Source organism: Leptosomus discolor, chromosome 1 (genome assembly GCF_034619465.1).
Source record: "Leptosomus discolor isolate bLepDis1 chromosome 1, bLepDis1.hap2, whole genome shotgun sequence".
NCBI classification, from domain to species: domain Eukaryota; kingdom Metazoa; phylum Chordata; class Aves; order Leptosomiformes; family Leptosomidae; genus Leptosomus; species Leptosomus discolor.
This window is the reverse complement of record NC_141391.1, coordinates 58,014,844-58,035,382: the sequence shown is the minus strand read 5'-3', so window position 1 is coordinate 58,035,382 and position 20,539 is coordinate 58,014,844. Positions and strand designations below refer to the sequence as shown.

General features: G+C 44.4%; 2 protein-coding genes across 2 annotated transcripts in view; one reads left to right on the top strand and one right to left on the bottom strand.

The window, feature by feature from the left end:
• Positions 1 to 1,273, top strand: part of DZIP1 (DAZ interacting zinc finger protein 1) — a 42,096-nt gene extending 40,823 nt beyond the window's left edge. The window contains exons 17-18 of the mRNA XM_086481352.1: positions 155 to 326; positions 1,191 to 1,273. Of these exons, the coding sequence (XP_086337478.1) occupies positions 155 to 326; positions 1,191 to 1,273 (255 nt within the window). The remainder of the gene's footprint in view (positions 1 to 154; positions 327 to 1,190) is intronic.
• A 1,773-nt stretch (positions 1,274 to 3,046) lies between these two features.
• Positions 3,047 to 16,815, bottom strand: CLDN10 (claudin 10). The gene is made up of 5 exons (XM_009951286.2): positions 16,596 to 16,815; positions 10,291 to 10,452; positions 10,045 to 10,126; positions 3,876 to 3,983; positions 3,047 to 3,161 (listed from the first exon to the last, which is right to left on the bottom strand). Exons 1-5 carry the CDS (start codon positions 16,813 to 16,815, stop codon positions 3,047 to 3,049), a joined length of 687 nt encoding a protein of 228 aa, XP_009949588.2.
• Between the last annotated feature and the right edge of the window lie 3,724 nt (positions 16,816 to 20,539).

The window sequence follows — 20,539 nt, the reverse complement described above, 5'->3', positions numbered from 1 at the left end:
TGGTGTGGATTTTAAAACTGTGGTGATAGCTGTCATAAAGGCTGTGCGCCAGTGCGTTTTTCTTTAGCAGTTTCACATTGTTGAGTTTATAGAAGATCTCAGCACAACTTGAATGGACAGAAGAAAAACACGTGTTTTTACTTCTCCCTGTTAGTTCACAGAAGTTGATGAAGATGATTGGGATATATCATCGGTAGAAGACGACTTTTTATTGGTGAAAGATGACAGAGGTCAGAAGGCACTGACAGTTCAGAAAAATGAGTCAAATGCAGCATCCGTGGTACACGCATGGGGTCTTCCGAAGACAAGTGTGCCAAAGGAGGAAGGTAACATATTCATACTTCTACATCATAAGCCTTAAACAACTGACATACCTAGAGGAGAGCTTAAGTATAGTGTACTACACATTGTAATTCAATATATGGTATTTTGTAGGAAAAGAACAAGCAAGAAAAACTGTGTGCTTGGTTTTATGTCATATAAATATCATATATGATATTTATGATACATACTTAGATGTAAACAACACACACAGGTAAATGTGCAGAGTGCCAAGAAACTTAAATTTCAGTTTTTAAAACATGTAGTACTGTCAGACTTCAACCTCATCTTAAAAATTAATCACCCAGGATTTTTTTTTTAATCCTTTCCCAAATTTAAAGGAGAAAGGAAACTTTCTTACTCTGTCTTGAGGATAGTAATAAAATTTCAGGTTTGTTCAAGATATCTAAGTGACCTACCAGGCTGAGGTAAATATTTGAACTACTGGTAAAGTAATAGCCTCAATCTTACACAGAGCTTATATAGTAGTTTCTAGCCCTAACATTTCGATATACGTGAAGGTTAAAGCTGTGTCAGTTATATAAAGATACTATTTTTCTAAATATATTATATTTTATAAATATATACAAACCATATATATTTATACACTTTTTAATATAAAGATATTATTTTTAAAGAGAAAGTAATGTAGATGCTGACTGCTTGTACTGTGGATTATAGTCTGTGACAGAAACAGCCTTCGTATTATCAACACTTGTAATTTCTTCACTGGTTGAAATTCTGGACTTCCTGAAGGCCACAGGTGTTTGCTCACATAGCATGTGATTTTAGCTCATAGATAAATACAAAGTAAAAATACCCCCAAAATAGTATTAATAATTGGTAATATTTTTTTGTTATTTTAACAGGCCTTCATGAAGCTGATAATACGAGCACGTTAAAAAGCAGCTTAGTCACTGTAACAGACTGTAGTGATTCATCAGATATATAATTGTGTTCTCGATGGGAGGCGCTGCCTTCGGGTTCTGTTGGGGCTGAAAATGTGGTGGAAAACATTGTTTCCTGTTCATTTCTTGTATTGGTTAGGTAATCAGAAGATGTACTGTTTCCAGAGCTCTTGTGTCTTTCAGTCCTGAATTTGAAAAACAAGAATGTTCATATACGCATCACTGGCCATGTCTGTTTGGAAATTGAGAGTTAATGCTTCTTTCTCCTGAACTCAATGATGAAAGTCTCCTTGATTTCACTGAGGTGAAGATTATGCCTCTAATGTTTACATTAAAGATTGAAACTGGGCTCACACGAAAGCCTGTGGGCCAGTGAACAAAATTTCCTGCAGAGTATTACTTTATACAATTTTAAATGCATATTTGCTTGTATTTTATCATAAACTGTATATAAAATTGTGAACATTTTAAAGAAAATATTTCCATGTATTAAAATGTTACGTTTCTACCATGGTTTACAATAAACACCAAATGAAAAGAAAAAAAGGCCTCAGCTATAAAACTAGTTATTATTAAATGCCTCCTATTTTGGGAAGGTTTTTGTTTTTTTTTTTAAATTTTATTAGAGTTGAGTCTTAGTTAACATAAAAGCACAAAAATTGGAAAAAAATGAAAATGTCAAGCTGAGGTGAGGAAAGCGCTGACGTGCCATTGTGGAAGTACTTTCATATTTCTGCTTTGTCCGTACTGGCTGCCTTCTTAAAAAACCACAATAGTCTTTTGAATTAAATGAAATACAAAAATCAAGTAAAATTAAAAGAGCCTTTAATAGCTTTGTAGTTCTGATGTATTTTAGATGGTATCAGATACAAAACCTTTTTTATCATACTGTGCCATTATTAAATAGGACTATTCATTTTTTATATTTACACCCTTGTCCCAAAATAACCAATGTACTGAAACTCCAAGGGGTCAATCAGTTCAAACCTCAAGACAGACCTGAGTTTGTGCCTGATTTTAGGGTCTTGGTCTGGAAAGGATTTTGTGGTTATTCATAATCTCTGATCTCATTTATTGACTTCCTGTACAAATATTCCCTCAAAAGCCATCACATTTCTATGGACATGCCGCCTTCTTCTCATACATGCATTCTTCCTAGGCCATGCAACACTCTCTCTAGTGACTGTTTTCCTAACAACTGGTCCCAACTCTTCTTAGTACCCGCTCCTGCCTCCCCAAATCCCACTTATTTGCAGTTCACCCAGTCTCTTCCTTTTCTTATCCCTATGGCACCGAATTGACCAAGTTGCACATTCGTCCACTCCGGCAATGTGATAAGGAGTTCAGAGCCTGCTGATTCCCCCTGACTGTCGGCGTCTAGTGCTGCGGTTACGATGTGCTCTGCAATTCCAATGTTGCTGCTAATCAGTGGTGAGATATTTCACATACTAACCTGCACAGAGTATGGTGGTTTTGTCCAGTGCTGAGAGACAGTTGCAATGATGCACTTCAGGCAATGTGATGTGTGTGATGCCATTCCCGTAAGCAACTGCCATACTGAATTGGTAAATAACCTCATTTATTTTTTTCAAGAAAGCAACATCAGCTCATGATTTCCAGGTATAAACTTTACAATACCAACTTCAATCTTAAAATATTATATAATAAAATTTACATCAATATGTAAAAAGCTGCAAGTTAATGTTTTAAAAAGGCATTGTCTTAGTGGTAAGTACGTTGGGGTTGGGGGGGGAAATCACTCTGAATGAAATATACAAATTCATCTTTAAAATGCTTTGAATCTTCCAACAGTACAATCAAACATAAGCATTCTTGTCAAAGTGCTTTGGTGGGGTTTTGTCTGGCACATTGTTGTGGACCTTTGTACGAGAAGACAGCACAGATGTGGCTCCATTATATGCATACCCCCTCCTGAAAAGGAAAGAGAATCAACCATTTGTAGCTCATCCCACAGACAGGTAACATCTCCGCATCCAAGCGTTATAGTAATAAAAATCTAGAAGAAACGTATAGGAATGTACCTATAAATTTCAGGGGAGGGGGCAGGGAGGACACCTTCCTTCCCTGTGTGGTCTCATTCTGTTTTTGCTCCTCCAGCATCTCTCTTTGCAATTCACTTTTCTATAAACGCGTATCCCTTGTTCAGAGCTAAGTAAATTAGGGCCCAATCATGAAATATTTAGGCTGTGGCAGATCCTAGTTGAGGAGTTACTCCCTCCAGCTGTCCCTCTTCATTAGCACCCCTCTTCTGCTGCTGGAGGTCCTGCTGCCACCACCGTTGTCCTTCACCTCTCACTTTTGATCTGATTTGGGATCAAAGAAACTTGTCTATTCACACCTCTAAAGTGACCTGACCTTTTCCTACATCAGTGAATGCATTTTTTCCAGCTGTAGTAAATGTATCAAGTAAATATAACACAAGTATTTGTTCTGAGTCAGTAGCTTTTCTTAATTACGTTAATGGACAGAGCATTATCCTTAAATCCCATTATTTTCTTTCATCCATGCAATTCTTTTCTGAACCTCACTACAAAGTGTTTTGGAAAAGTAAACAAACGGCATACATATAGCGAGTACAAATGTGCTAGTGTTGATTTCTTTCAGTAAGTACAGCTTGTGCTTTACCTTGGCGAGTTACTGTTTTCAGCTATTGAGAAGCAGAATATACTGCCACCAATTATGCAGAGTGAAGCTCCAGCCCATCCAATGAACAAGGCTGCTCCTAATTCATACCTACAGGAAGTTAATAAATGGGTTTAACAAAACAGAGCATGGATTTAACAGGGTTTTTTCAGAATAAAAGAAGTACATTTTATTTTTTCCTGAATAACTTTCTATTGACGTACACATTATTCATCACAAAATCAGCAGCTCCACCATTCACCCACATTCTTTTCATTATTTCCCTCTTACTCAGGCCGCAAACTCTGTCCCTGCCGTACACTTGGGCAGTGCTTATCTCCCCGCGCGGCCAGCCGGCGTGCCTGGCTTTTCCACATCTCCTCCCGGATTGCCTGGCTGCGGGGTTATGGGATTCTTTGCCCCGTTTACAGTGCAGAGCTCCTGTCCCCTCGACCATTTCAGGTTTGTTGCCGTTGGCTCCCAAACTGGACTGGGGCTTTCACTGAGCCAGCAGCTAGAGCTGCTGCCTGCAACTTTCCGTAACTCTCCCTCTGGGTCTCAGGATCTCTCTCCCTCCCTATCCTCTCTCCAGCCTGCTTAAAACACGAGGGTTTTGGACATATATAGAATACGCATATGTCATACATAAACAAACATACAATATCTGCATATACATACACAGATATATCTGATAGACGCATATGCATATACAGATATGTACACATGCATATGCAGATGTACCTGTGTCTACACACACATGTGCTGGCAACTTTCTGCTTCCCTAGTCCCTGTGGCTGGACACTGCTCCTCTCCGAGCCCTTGGGCACGGCTCCAGGTCACCAGCAACGGTCCCCTCTGCCGCCTGGGGCAGCCACAAACTGTTTGCAGCCAGAAACTGCTCAGTTTGACTCTTAGAGGAGATGGTGGTGCTTTAGAAGCGTTATCACACAAGGGTAAGTCCAAGGTTCTAAAGCAACAGTAGTAAATGAAGGAAAAGAAGGACATGGGGGAAGAGATTCTTTGCCTCCCCCTACTGAGCTCTGGAGCTTCAAGACAAGCAGCAAGCCATGGGCGTCACTCATCTGCTCCATTCCCCAGCTCTTTGCCTGAGATACCGCTCTATAAAACACTTTCAGGATGACCTGCATTAGACTGCAGGCCCAACAGTCTCCAGAGTCTTATATTCCTCACTCTTAGGACAGACTGTGTGTCTCTTGCTCCTTCTCTGCTCCCGTTTCTCCTTGAAGAAACCTTTATCTCCTCCTGACTCTTAGGATCCTGCGCTGAAAACACAGTCCCCTGTCCTCCAGCCAGCCGCAGTTATCGGTCAGGTGGCTGTGCCATTCAAGCCTTTGTTAGTAAGTTTGTTTGTTTATTGTATCCTCTGGTAAGGCAGAAGAACGAAAGCCTCTGCTTGACAGCCTGCCTGTACAACTAAAGGACTCTGCAACTGCATACTTTTCAGCTAGTTCTGAACATTGCCGTGTGAACAGATCTTAATTTCACATTAGCTGAAACGTATAACTGAAAACACCTGTGAGCTGTTCTACAAAACTTGTATCTTTACAAAGACAACACTGTGGAAACACCTAAAAATTGCCTTTGAGCCCAGACACCCAGAAAATGATACAGCAACTTCTGTAATAGGTTGTAAGAGGGTGAACATTGGCTGGAGAACAAAAAATCACTTTTCCATGTTTTCTTGAGATTCTAACCTGAGGTAAAGCACAGACTTTAAAGAAAAAGCCACACAGGGAGAAAAAGCCACACTTAGGCTATCAGTGCTAGATGCTATGGACACCCAGGTTCAAGTCATTTCTCGGGGACTTACTGCCAAAAAGAGATGGAGACATTGGAGCTCAGACGTAGGCCACTTTGTGAGGGCTTGCACCTGACTCTTCATGGCGCTGCTAGTGCTCTAACTTCTGGGCTTCTTTTTCATTTTCTGTTCACATCATCCAAGTAGAGTTTTTATTCACCATCCCTTGCTAAAAAAGGATCAGATTCCCCCAAACGTCCTCCATACCCAGTGTGGGATTTAGATACTCAACCCCCAAATTAAAACTGCTGGAAACCACAGCTCAGCTGCCTTTCACTCTGGAAAACTCTGCACTCAGCCCCATTTGACTTCAAAATATGCCAAACCTCTAAAGCTTTAATTCTACCTATACTTCTATTTCCAACCATGTGCTGCAGTTTTCACAAGACTTGAGCAGACTTCTGTCTGTTCAAGGACGGTGACTTCTCTGATTGGAAGCAGATACCTACATCAGAGCTCATCACCTAGGATCCTGTTATAATCAACACAAAAAATACACACAAAGTACACTTTAAACACCCTCAAGGCTCCTTTTTTAATGAACTGTAAAAGCAGATCAAATTGACTTAACCCCGATGTGAGGTAAGCCACATCCTGGGGATCCCTCCATCCCCACAGTCACTGCCAGAGCACACCCACGGTCTACAGACCAGGGTTAGGCTCCCCACAAAAGTCAGCACAGACCACCATGGTGCTGGAGAACACAGCTGGACCAACAGGAAGGCTGTTGCTGTAACAACTTACTTGCCAAGACCGTTTGCCTAGAAAGTAGGAAACACAAGTTTGTTTCCACATTTCCATCTAACAACACTAAATAGCTGGCCAGAGGCTAATGTGAGAGAGATCAGGAGACCAGTTGCCATCTCCCCCCCTGAAGCTCTTCAGTTGTACAGAAAAGAAATCAAGATTACCTGAGGTTTAATCGGGTAGAAAAGGCTTATGACTGTTGCCTACTAGCTGGGAAAGAAGACATGGGGTCCGGCCTTTGTTCTTGGGATTGTTTGTACTTTTTAAGCAACATTTGTTACTATAACATGCATAAACAAATTGCATACATGGACCCTTCTCTCTGCGGATTTACACTGGTGCTTATGAGGAAATCTTCAAATTTTCAATTGCACATCAGCCTGTATATGGCTCCCTGGATGGCCAATCCATCTTTTCAGCATTTAACCTCCCATCAAAATCCAGTATGTAAAAAAAACCCTTACCATATGGAAAACCCTTACATACATTGGTACCTCCAGAGAAAAAAAAAAAAAAAGGAGATAGGCTTTTTTAGAAGAAATTTCTGCACTCGCTGTTTTTCCTTTCTCTCTTGATCATTAAAGTCTTTGCAGGAAACTCACTCTTTTGTTCTTACAATTCTGGTTGCAAGAACAAAAGCATCCACTCTGCGAAGTCTGTGGCTGCATATCCCGTCTCAAGTCAGTGAAATCAATCTGATTAGAGATTGCTTAGAGATTGCTGGTAGCTTAGGGGGAGCAGGACATTGAGGAAGAGGCTTAGAGGTGGATCTAAGGTGTGACTGAGGATCACAAGAATTCAGTCACAGAGAACTGAAAGCTACCTTCAACTACACTGAGCAAGCAGGCTAAATGCGATTTTTTGTTCTAATCCAGGGAGTCAGAATTCAATGAAACAAAAGAAAGAAAGTACTGTATCAGTATAGAAGAAAAATATTCTAGTTGTTAGGTACATTAGGACCATGAAGTAAAGTTCCAAGCAAAGCAGTGGAAGCTGACTGGATGTTGGCAGCATCTGAAGGACATACCTACCTACCTACTGAATCAGAACAACTACCCAAGGGAAATACACATTTTGAATGTCTAATTCTTATGATTCTGGGAAAATGAAAAATAGATTCGAATATAACAGTGGGACAGTGGAAAGAGGGCCTGTGTGAACTGTGCACTATCCATTCAGAGACAAGAAAGGTGAAGGGAAACAATTCTCTATAAAAGAGAACGGGAAATTAGTCAGGTAATTTGGATAAACTAATCCCATTCATCAGTAAGAATGATCATGATTATGGAGCTCAAACAGTGGCAAGAGACAAAAAGGATAAAGACCATGAGAAGGTTTTTTTAATTAAAGGTAGTAAAGTGACAGAACAGTATCCCAAGAGAAGCTGTGGGAGCAATGTTAGCAAGACAGCAAAACAGAAGCACAGATTTTCCCCTATTAGAGCTGCCTGAAGAAAAATTAAATCCATCTTGGCTACAAGCACCAAGGTGTCCCGTGCCGTCCTCAAGACTCTGCGTGTGTTATTATGCAGGGTCAAGCAATTCCTCTGGAGCTGTTTTAAGCTGCCAATGCAAACTGTCACATCAGGACATAAAGTCCAGCCTAAGATTTCTTTCTAAGTAAAGCAGGTTTTAGGGTGTCCCTGTGGTGCCTGTCATTCCTCAGTTAGGTACTTAATTCAAACCAGAAGTCTCTGGGGCAACACCTTTAGACAGGGCTCCTATTCCTCCTGCACCCATACGTAGTCAGGGTGCCTCTTCCAAATGCAGAAGGCCGGAGGGAAATTCTGACGGCTGAGATGACGCTAACCACCTTGTGTCGTTTGTTTTCCACTAACAGTACATCAAGCCTGTCTTTGAAACTGCCAGAATAACTTCAGGAGAGAAATGTGCAGTAACAGGTGAAAGGTTGAATCCCTCTTTCAATGAAGAGCCAATGCCAAATTTCCACAATATACCAGCAAAGCATATGAAATGCTTCTGCAGTGCATATCAAAGCAAGAGTTCACAGATGGCAACAAAATCTGTTACTCCAACATATTTTACATTGGTTGTCACAGAAAGGAGTCGAATGCCACCATTAGCTTAATCTGACACAAGGTTATTGCATGAGCTACGTACACCATCCGCAACTCAAATTACAACTTCTGGCTTTCCTCTCTGCCTTTTAACTTTGTAGTTGTGATTATGGGTGCCCACAGCTGAGTTATGCTGGTTGTTCGGGAAAAAAGTTAATTTCTGCAGAGGATGTTTTACTACCTTTATTTTGATATTTAAACTGGATTTCTCATTCCCTCACAGTAAAACTCTGCTGTAAGGTCTGCCTGCTCTTTTGCAGCAGAAGAACATAAGGATACAGTGTAGGAAAGGGACTTTTGGCAACAACCGTGGTATTTTTCACTAGGAACAGTAAGCCCGATGAATAATTAACTTCTGGATATATAGCCAGGCTCCATTTTCTTCACAGTATCTCACATCCTTTTTTCTTTTGGAGGCCTTTTGATCCTGTCCTCCCTGTATCGACAAGCAGAAACTACAGCAGAATTATGGAGGAAACTAATATGAACTTGTTTCCAGGATAGGAGAAGCAGTGTGAGCCCTACTGCAAACGTGAAGCCTAATGTTATTTATTCAGACTATTTTCTTTCTATGAAGGGGAAATGGAAAGGCTCAGGGTTCCTTACTGAGCCCTTACTTGGGTCTCAAGGAAATGTATACCCCACACTTGACACATCCTGGAATCACCACCAAGAAGACTTTGAAATCCTTGCCTTTAAAGATAACATTATATTATGTAAGAAGCCAAAACAGGGAAGTCTGTAACGCTATAATTTACAGCCAACATTTTCATACTTGGTAGTTAAGATATGAATCCAAAATCCAAGCACTGGTTCATGAATTGATGCTTTTGTAGGTCCTGAGAACTTGCACAGCTTTAAAGGGAGTTGTTAGGGATGCCCATTATTTCTGGTACGGATCCTGAAATTCTATAAACACTCGCTCCCTTAAATTTAATTACAAGTATAGCCAAAGCATCTATATTAGTGCTTATAAGATCATGAGTTACAATAAGGTTTATGATCCACATTTCAGTCATCTGGATTTGAAAATCTGTCAGGAAAAAGTCCACAGAGACCGCAGACACCTCTCTTCAAGGGGAGACAAGATTGCGCAGTGCTTGACACCTTTATGGAAACCACATTCTATCAAAAGCTTAAGAAATAATTTTCTTCCTTTCCTATCAAATGACATACCTAATGAGCACCTCTGTTTTGTGCAAACCTTTTTCTGCATCTCAGTCATAAACACAAGCTTCGTTCCTGATTAACCCCATTTGCTCTGCAGCAAGTGGGGCATAACCCTGCTGAGCCATGACAAGCCTGGGCACAACAATTACAGAGCAATTGCTGTACGGTATGGTGTTCGTTCATTAAATATCAGCACATGGTTACTCCAGTCAGAAAAATATGATTAAATGAAACTTCAGCCCACTCTCCTTCTCTGCCCAACAGGAGAAGCACCCGCTCTCTGTCTAAATGGGCTCTAGTGCGCAGTATGAAACTTAAGGTCTACTTTGACAGATTTATGGGTATAGGAAAGTACTTACTTTTGTGCAACAAAAGAAGGATCAAAGAACTCAGACGTAATCCTGTTTGCATACAGGGAACAACTAGTCATAGAGCACAGCCCTGAAAAGCATAAGACAAACCATTCAGTGGAGCCAGCGGAAGAGCTTTGGGCCTGACCCTGAGGCCAATGAAGTCACGGAGAATTGTGCGCAGATTTCTGCGGAAAAGAAGTAGCTCTGGTATGACTTCAAATACGCAAATTTAGAGAAATAAGGTATATTTACCAGAGAGTATGAAAATCAGTCCAGCTAAACAAGCTATTTTTGCTTTAGTCTGATCGGAGCCTCCAACTTTTGTGCACTTCATCCCAACCAGTCCAAAAACAGCACCAAAGAAGCCCAGGCAGACGGCGGAGATCATCAGTCCTCTGCAGGCTTGGATGTAACCTGTGGTGAGAAAGAGTAAGGCTAATGTGAGAACTGGGACCACAATGGGTTTTGCTGTAGTTCCTCTCCCTCTGCGCAGCATTAGGCACCCACTATTGCAAACTGAGTCAGACCTTGGCTGGAGTAATGTCGCTTTACAACTGAGCGTATTCTTCTAGGTGATGTATGTCCGTCACAGGGCATCATCACCTAAACCCAGCTCATAAGAAACATACTATGGCATTCAGGGCTTCAAAAAATAATCCCGTGGCATTGGGTACAGTATCTGCAAGAGGTTGTATCCATGATATTTTGAGGAGCAACTCCACGTGGCCTGCAGGGTGGCTGCCACAGGTTGCAGAGACACTCTGTGCACACAAAGCAAGTCAGTCTTGTGCGTATGTCACCAGTGCAATACGACTGGCAGCAGGCTGGCAGCACTGAGCCTGGCTGGGGTCCTGGACACACCACCGATTTGATTTGTATCCACCAAGAAGGCCCTCATTCTGCAAGGAAGTCAAACACGTGCACAGCTTCATGGACAGCAGTAGCCCTCTGAGACAGAACAAACTACTGCCATAGTTAAGCCTGGACAAAGGCCTTGCAGCTGCCTTTAGCCACGTACAGTTTTGCTGTGCTGGCTGAGGCTGCTCTGAGCTGGATCTCCCAGGGGCAGAGCCTTTCAGCAGGACAACAGGTTGCTTGGCCTCTTTTCCCTTCCAAGAATATCTTGTAATTGAAAGACTGTGGCAATCTTGTATCACGGTTTACAGGGCGGAACACTGCAATCTTACACAGCTGAATAACCATCTCAAGATGGGTTTTTTCATAACCTGTTGTTACATCTCATTTAAAATGAAAATGTACTTCTACTATTAGGGTATTCATTCTTTTCGCTTTGATCTCCAGTGGGTGGAAATGTTGAGAGCTAAACCACATTTTCATCGCCTATTACACCAAATTTTACATAATAACAAACAAAAAAAATACCCCTGCATAAATGTCTTTAACATACAGAAAATTAATATATTAAAACAGAAACTAGAGGACATCGAATGAAAACAGAAGGCAGCAGATTCAAAACAAAAAGTGCATTTGTTCATATAACGAAGTTATGGAACTCCTTTCCACAGGATATGTGGATGCTAAAGGTTTAGGAGATTCAAAAAGAGACTGGATACATTCATTAAAGAGAAACCTGTGTCTGGCTGGCAAGTCCATGATGCTTGCCCACTTCTGCTCTCCTCACTGCCACCCACTTTAGCCACTGCTGGAGGTGCATCAGCTCCAAGATGACCACTCTATGTTTAAACAATGTTTAAAAAAACCCCATTGATTCATAGCTTTGTGCAACGAGCAGCACACAAGAAGTCATCTGTAGCACATAACATGCCGTTTTATCAGTCCTACTGAACTCAGGTGCTGTGCTGCATGTCTGCGAACACAACCTCCTGCCATTTACCTACACCTGCTGGCATGCATACAGATTTCTTTCATTTGCAACATCCTTCTGTAGCCCATCTGCTAAAGAAATACAATAGGCAAATAACCGTGACTGTCGTATGACTCGCATGTTGGAATATAAGACAGAGAGTTATTTGTGCAAGACCCAAGTCTGAAGAAAGCAGTCTTGCTTTCTTCATTTTTGTTATAGGCATGGAAAAGTTGGCTTCGACTACTTTTGGTGGTGTGTAATGTATTTCTTGTAGCACCCATGTAAAGCAGGAGATGAAGACTGGCAAGGAAGCCATTATTTTTGACAGGTCCAATTTATTGACACTGTTAGTAGCTAATTGACACATTAAAGTGCTGAACCATGAACATATTTACCTGGAGGTCCTCTTAAACTTTTATTTATGTCTGAACCTCCTAGGAGAAACAGCAAATACTCACCCCAACCAAAATAACCAGCATATGCTAGGAACCACAGGGCTGAAATTCAGCTGTTCCTGAAGGTCAATACAGTTTTAGAATAGGTAGAGGGTAGCGAGACACCGAGAAATAATTAACTCACTCACCAAGAAATCATTTTCAATTATAAACAGCATGAGCTGGAGGACTGCTCAGTTCTGCTGAATGAATAACCTTCCTCACTAAATATTTCACTGAATTGGGTAGGACAGACACAGCAGGACTGGTTTCAGTTCACCACAGCAATCATCCAACTGGCACACATTTTTAGAACAAAATATACGAAAAAAAAATCACAACATATGCCAGTAATGTGGAAGAGCAGAAGACTCTGTTAGTCCCACTAGGTTGACTGGAACATTATGAAGCATGAAAGGGCGAAATCAAACGTTTCACCAAATCCAGCCTCTTCTTGCTTAGTCCCTAGGTTAAAACTATGAGTATATAGCGTTTGAGTATAAGAGTAATTAAACTTTTTCTTTGCTTCCTAGAAAGCAAGAACATTATATTGCTTACCAAGGCTTGTAATGCAGAGAATTGTAAAGAGGAGCTGCCTATTTCTTCACACTTCTGCACTCAAGACCCAAGACCCCTTTCCAAATGTTTATTGCCTGTATTTGCACCAACTCCTGTAGGAAGCTTGTCATGTACATGTTAACCACCCAAATGAAGCTCCAGCTCCCAAGCAACAAAAAGCCGTATGTTTTAAACAGACAAGCAGACAAACATGCATTACTCATAAAGTCATGTTTAGCAGCATTCCAAGAGAAACCTATTTCAAGGCTTTTTTTTTTTTTTTAAAACAAATGTGTTTTGTCTTGCATTCAAATTAATCTTGTTAGATCTTCATCTTTCTTGCCTCACTGCTCTCACGCTTGCCTCTCATGCTCACAAAGTTAGGAAGAATTCATATATTCATATCATATGACAGGAAAAAAAAAATACATGCAAAGTTCTGGGGACTGTCACTTTCACAATAAATGCCCCCAGTGGCATCTTGCAGTCTGCATCACGTGAAGTATAAAAGGTTGCCTTACAGCACAGATTCCTTCTAAAAGTACACACCCATTGCTTTTGTATGTTTTTCTAAGCTCTAACACCCTCTTTTAGCTCCTAAGTAAATTTTTGTTCTTGCAAAAGGTCACTGGATCCACCGTTGGAAACACGGGAACTGATAGGTCCTCTTTTGGGGAGGTGGTTTCATCACTAAGTTTCCACCTATGACCCTTAGCACACAAAATTAAACCCAAAATTATTTTAAGCGCCACAGACAGCAAGAATATCTTTGCTTCCATACAGAATGTCGAGCTGAGCCCTTAATGAGGGCTGGCCAAACTTATTCCTTGTACAGGAATGCATAAAGGTGGAAGGGCATCACATGCAATTTTCTCTGGTGGCCACTCAAGTAGAGTGATGGTCTGAAAGCCATTGAGGAAGGCCCGCTGCCGTGCCACCCTACAGCAATCTGGGGAGCACAATCTGAGACCTCTCAGTGATGCAAACCAAAACAAGGGTAATGGGAACCATCTCCAGATCACTCCTGATGCAAACTATGACACTGCTTCTGAAGAAGGAAGGACTTCTCCTGCACCCCACAGGAGAGCCCCAGTAACTAGCATGGCGATACTCTGATTTCTTACCCTCTTGTTTTGCCTCTGATCCTCTGGCGGACCTGAGCGGTCTCTCCAGACAAGAAGTCCAGCAAAACTCAGAGGTTTCTGATTTGACAAAAAACATTTCCGTAGAAGAGGAACTATTCTGCAAGGCAAATCCTCTCCAGCTACATGAGGAAGGAGTGGAGTGGAGCCACCTTTCCCTGGGACAACAAAAATTTTTCTAGTAATTTCTATGATTTTGAGGAGAGCAACACTTTATCACTACATGTATCTCTACAGGGTTATTGTTTCTGCTCACAAACACTTCAGGGAAAACGGGAACCCAGATCTGCCCTTTTTTGTGTCTTCTGAGTCCCCCACTGCAGGATGGAGTGAGGAAGTTCCCATGTTCCAAATCACAGGGAATGGGATCCAGCTTAGCCATATAAGTCTGTGTAAAGAGGAAGAGGAGCTAAGGGAGAGGCTACCTGAGGGCCAAGGCAGATTCGGCTTCATGCTGACGTACAAATCCTTCTAAGCTATGCGTGACGCACTGCAACCCCAAGGTACACTCCTGCACAGGGGAAGGTTTAGGTCAAAAAGGGGACATACACACCCATAGTCAGGTGTTAATGGGTTCCTAGCAGAGCCCGTAACTGCGAGGAGGGGAGTCTGAGCTAGGCTGGCTACTGAAAGCACCTCTGACTGTGGTGGCTGTCCCTTTGCCCCATCCCAGCTTGGCTGGCTGGTGCTGTGGGGGTTATGTTTCTCTCTCCAGCCTGCTTTTCATTCACATTGTGCCTGAGTACCAGTATCTGGCCCCACAGCATTTAGAGATGTTACCGAGAAACACTGAAGCCAAGAACCTTCCAGTACTGATAAACAGTCTGGCCAGGAGGATGCGATAAGGCCCTTCCTGACATGCATTTCAGATTCACTTCTGTCCAAAATGAGTTAGTGCTCTGATGGCTGTTTCACTGTGCCTCAGAAGGTGCCTCAGAAACTCATTCCTTGAGCAAATGGAATGTGTTACCCAACGCACAAGAGTTTGAAGGAAGGCGTGGTAAGGACCTTGCTGTCAAGTTTCTTCTTCTTTTTCATATTTTACATGTTCCCAATTCTGCACAACTTATTTGTAACGATTTTTTTCTTACTCTGAAAACAGATTAACCCAGAACTAAAAGAACAGCTAAACAATAGATTTGGTGGTTCCAAAAGGTTACACACTGGTGATCACGCTGTGCTGGCCTGCACACAGACCACAGCTCCTTGCCCAAGCGTGGAAACCACATTCTCAGCTGCTACACTTGGCTGTAGGGTGACTGATGCCAATGGAGGCCAGCCAGCTCTCCCACCCCTTCAGAGGAACGGGCAAACCCCTCTGCCACCATGGGGCTGGGTCAAAAAGAGGTCTGAAGAATGGTACTTCTCCATCTGAGGGAAGCATCTTGCAAAAGCAATGCTTAAAGGTTGCCCACATTACCTCTTGTTAGCATCTTGACCTCTTTTAACCCTTTATACATACAGAGGTTAAAGGTTTTCTGATATTGGTATTAATTAGCTTCATGATAATATTAATGCCTGTTATAGTGGTATTAATCTCTGTTACTGATTTGATTAACAGACTGACTTTTCCTTTTAAACAAACCTTTCACATCAAAATCCACTTTCAGACTCTGGTGCAAAGGGAGTGTCTGGCCAGACCATGAACGGTAGGCCTGGTCTTTTGTGAGTATCAAAGCTATTGGGACTTTGTATACTGTATACGTTCATGACTATAAAAACTTGAAAAAGGTGCCAGAATTTCAAAAATCTTTCCTCTCTTTCTTTACAGTCACTCCTGAGGCTACAAACCGATGCCATCTGCACTTCCACTGTTTCTACCAGCCATAGTCAGTGCGGATTTATCGACTAAAAGTTCAGTTGTAAAGATTTCCTTCAGTGACCCAGTTTCCCAGTAGGGCTTCCCTAAAGGGCAAAAATGTTTCCCCTCAAGCAGGGAAGAAATTCAGCACCAACTCAGTCTTTGGTTTCAGGCACTATAGTAAAGCTCTCAGCTTTGCTTCAAAACGACAGTCCCAAAATCAAGCTGAGCTGTGCATGGCTTTTGCATACCTTTGCATCCCCGACCGCCCCAAGCTTTTACACTGTCATTTATCAATGAAGCAATTACATCTGAGTTAATAACCGCTTAGCAAAAAAAAAAAAGCAAAGGAACATTAATTAAAGCAAAATGACGCAAGGGCTTGTTCTTCTCCACCGACCGTTGCACGGCTGGCAAAACCATAAAAAAGAGGAATGTCACAACAGTCGGAAAATAAACCAGCACGAAAAACTTGCCCGCATTCTTCTTGTGTCAAACCCACACGCACGGAGCCTTCCGATGGGGGGAAAAAAAGCAGGTAGCGACAGCGAGAGAGACCAAAACAGACGCTGAGGCACCAAATAGGATCTCAGTCGGCAGGTTTCAGGGGGAAACCCCCGCTGCCGCCTGGGTCCCGGCCACACCCCTGGCCCCGCTCGCTGCACCCCGAGCCCCGCTACCCGCCAGCCCCGCCGGGGCCGGCCCGGGAGAAGCCCCGGAGCCCCCGACTCCCGCAGACCGGCACGGAGGAGGGGTGGGGGGAATTGGGATGGGGGGGTCGGCGGGAGCCTGACCGTCCAGCGCCAGCATGGATGGGAAGTCCTTGCAGTTGGAGACGCCGGTGGAGTCGGTCACGCAGGTCTTCCAGAGGTTGGCCCAGAAGGTGGCGGTGGTGATGACCGTGCCGTCGATGGTGGAGACCTTCCAGTAGTCGGTGGGCAGCGTGGAGGAGACCAGCACCCAGCCCGAGATGGTCAGCAGGAAGGCGATGATCTCCGCCGACGTGCTCGCCATGGGCCCGGCAGCAGGCAGGCAGCGGGCGGGCAGGCAGGCAGGCAGGCAGGCAGCGGGCGGCGCGGAGCCGCGGCGGCGGCGGCGGCTGCAGCCCGGGAGCGGCGGAGTCCCGGCGGCGGCAGCAGCGGGCGGAGCAGCGGGGCGGCAGCGGCGGTGGCGGCCGCCCCGGGCCGCGCAGCCCAATCAGCAGAGGGAGCTCCTGGCGCCCCCGAGGCCGCCCCCGCCCCGCCGCGCCTCCCCGGGCTCCCCCCCGGCCCGAGCGGCGGCGGGGCAGGGAGGGGAGCGCTGCCCCCGGGGCGGACCCCAGCCCCGCCGGCACGGAGGGGGCCGCGGGGCGCTCCGGGCGGTTGGCAGTAAAAAGCGGCCCCGAAAACAAACGAGCGGCGACGCGACCTATAATTAGGCTCTGGTTTCTCCTCCCCCCGCAGATGAGCGCTGCGGGGCAGGGGCGAAGGGGCAGCGACGCGGCAGACGCTGCCGTCGCGTTTTCTCAGCGGTTTCAGGTCCGCATCTCCTGGTGCATGCGGATACCCCCCGCCCCCCAAAAAAACCCACAGCCTTGCCAGGGGGTTAGTTCTGAGCGCTGCTTGTAGAATACAGGTGTGCCGACCGTATCGAGCGCTCCGTATTCATACAAGGAGGTAAGCTTTTGAAAAGCATAGCAAGGTTTTTTAATCCTCTGAATTTCAGCTGGCCTCCTGTTACTATCCGGCCACAGACGATACAGCTTTTAATAGCTGGGTTTGCAATGTGAGATGGTGAACTTGGGGTTTTCTACCTCAGTCTTAGTGCACCGGCATTTGAGCCTGCAGCTCAGAGGGGTAAAGCTATCCACCACGGCTTCTTCTCTTGTGAGAAGCTGTTTACTTTCCACATCAGTAGTACATTTGCCATTGATGTGAAAAGTACACTGCCGGTCTTTACTTTCCTCCTATTTATTTCAAAACTATTGTTACATTTGCTAGACCTTTTTGCCAGATGGGCAATCACTGGAGGATAAGAAGCCACATTTACATCATTATTCTTATCATGAATGCTCTTTGGTTTTGCCGTGTGGACACAAACCCGGATGTAAAACACCTTATAGACTTTTTTTAAAAAAAAAAGAAAAGGAAAAAACCCAGCTACAGTTAGGTGCGCCCTTGGACGTGTGTCAGAGTTCAATGGAAACAGGCTGTTTGATGATATGTTAATGCCCCAGCAGGATAAAATGGGGTCCGCAGCTGTGTTTACTGATGTGGTGGCTCTCTGCCCACTCTCTGCCTCCCTGTACCCTCTGACTTGCAGGTGACACACTGGCAGAGAAAAGGGAGAGGGAAAAGCAGGCAGCAGGCTTGTCTGCACAGCGGCATTGGGCATGGCGTATGCTATAGCTCCCATTCAACCTCTGTGCCAAGATCTTCTCCTCTCCTCTCCTCTCCTCTCCTCTCCTCTCCTCTCCTCTCCTCTCCTCTCCTCTCCTCTCCTCTCCTCTCCTCTCCTCTCCTCTCCTCTCCTCTCCTCTCCTCTCCTCTCCTCTCCTCTCCTCTCCTCTCCTCTCCTCTCCTCTCCTCTCCCTCTCCCTCTCCCTCTCCCTCTCCCTCTCCCTCTCCCTCTCCCTCTCCCTCTCCCTCTCCCTCTCCCTCTCCCTCTCCCTCTCCCTCTCCCTCTCCCTCTCCCTCTCCCTCTCCCTCTCCCTCTCCCTCTCCCTCTCCCTCTCCCTCTCCCTCTCCCTCTCCCTCTCCCTCTCCCTCTCCCTCTCCCTCTCCTCTCCTCGAAAGGACCTAGAAGTGGGTGAGCCACATGCAGCTATGGTGTCAGGCTGTAGCCAGAGCTCACTTTGAGACACAGAGAAATGCTTCTGAATCAAGGAATAGGGGCATGACCATACATCCAAGTCTCATCTACATGACATTATGATCTATTTATTGTAGGGCATGGCAGCAGAAGGCGAAAAAAAAAAAAAAAAAAAAAAAGTAGGTCTTTTGAATATTTTCCCCCATCATAGCACTCTGAGGTCTTGCAGAGTGGATTTCTCTTGGTGGTAGAAAGCTAGGTCAGCCCAAGCAGCTATCCACTGGGATCTAATCCAGTCTGAGGTAGGACACTTGAGCCCAAGTCTGGGTCATTGTGGGTTTTTGGTGTGGGGAGCTCACTGATTCTTTTGTTGATAACACTGCTTTGGTTAGTGTAAAGCTTGTTGAATCCAAGGACTAGTGTCTCGGCAAATTTTGGCCAGGGCCCTTCAGAAGTTTTCAGTTTGCTGCCATGCTATAGCCAGAAGGCTGGAGCGAGTATTGAAGCGTAGGAGCACAGCCTGGGGACTTCTAGCTCTGAGTCTGAGCCCCAGGGGAAGAAGAGGAGGAGAAAGAGGGGCTCCCTGGCATGCATAGGCACCCCTTCCCAGAGGGGCTGTGGAAGGGGCAGGCTGGGTGTGTAACCTTGCTGAAGGTGGGTAATCCTGCTGAAGCTGCTGTGGGCTTTGGCTGTCATCTCCAACAACTGTCCCAGACTCCTCTGCTTTCAACAGAGCTGGACTTTGGCTGTGATGTGCAGTGTGGATCCATGGCTCTCTGACAGGCACCTATCTACTGCCAGGGACTTCAGAGGGAGCCCTTGCAGGTGGCTTTAGGGCAGATTAAATTATTTCCACTTCAAACCCACTCTGCCTGTCAGCAAGGACCCTTCAAGCAGGGGTAATTTGTACGTTCACACCCTGGTAAACCTCATTTTATCCAGAATGATGTAAAATGGCCTCAGCATACATGAGAACCAGGCTTGCTTCAGCTTCAGGGAAAGGCTCCTCTTTTCTACTCCTGCCATTGCTGCTTCTGAGGGTGTTAAGTTACTAGTCCAGTTGTTACTGTCTTTCTCACCTAAAATCAAAGCAAGATGTTGAGCTTCTGATCTCATCTATGGTGGTATAAACCCAAAATAACACCATGCATGGCTGAGTATTCACTCCAGGTTGAAGAGTAAGGGGAGTTGCAAGAGATACTCTTGCTCTGTGGCATTTTCTTTGTGTTGGCTGGGATCTGCAGGGTTTAGATGTTGGAAAACATTCATCTATGAAGCTATGTTTCTCTGCACTGTGGGACTGACTCCTTTTCTGTACATGAATTGATCAGATCATTGCATTAACAAAGTTTTGTGTTGGGTCATTTGAATGAGTGTAGATTTATTCCTTTGGACTGGGAAAGAAAGGTGCTCACATGTTTTTGTAAGAAAATTAGCCCTTGCAGTTCATTTTTTGTGGTAAGTCTCATTAGCTCTTGGGCATAAAAATGGCATTTTGGAGGAAATTATCAGTGTTTAGAATAGACTATTTTGCTTGGAAGGACCTACAATGATCATCTAGTCCAACTGCCTGACCACTTCAGGGATGACCAAAAGTTAAAGCATGTTGTTAAGAGCATTGTCCAGATGCCTCTTAAACACTGACAGGCTTGGGGCATTGACAACCTCTCTAGGAAGCCTGTTCTAGTGTTTGACCACCCTCCTGGTAAAGAAATGTTTCCTAATGTCTAGTCTGAACCTCCCCTGGTGCACCTTTGAACCATTCCCACACATCCTATCGCTGGATCCCAGGGAGAAGAAATCAGCACCTCCCTCTCCACTTCCCCTCCTCAGGAACCTGTAGGGAGTAATGAGGTCACCCCTCAGCCTGCTTTTCTCTAAACTAGACAAGTCCAAAGTACTCAGCCGCTCCTCACAGCACATGCCTTCCAGCCCTTTCACCAGCTTT

Coding starts and splice junctions, on each gene's coding strand:
- CLDN10 (XM_009951286.2), bottom strand. CDS start 16,815: ATGGCGAGCACGTCGGCGGAGATCATCGCCTTCCTGCTGACCATCTCG. Junction 10,453..16,595: donor ATCCATGCTGGCGCTGGACG/GTCAGGCTCCCG, acceptor TTCTCACCACAG/GTTACATCCAAGCCTGCAGA. Junction 10,127..10,290: donor ACTGATTTTCATACTCTCTG/GTAAATATACCT, acceptor TATGCTTTTCAG/GGCTGTGCTCTATGACTAGT.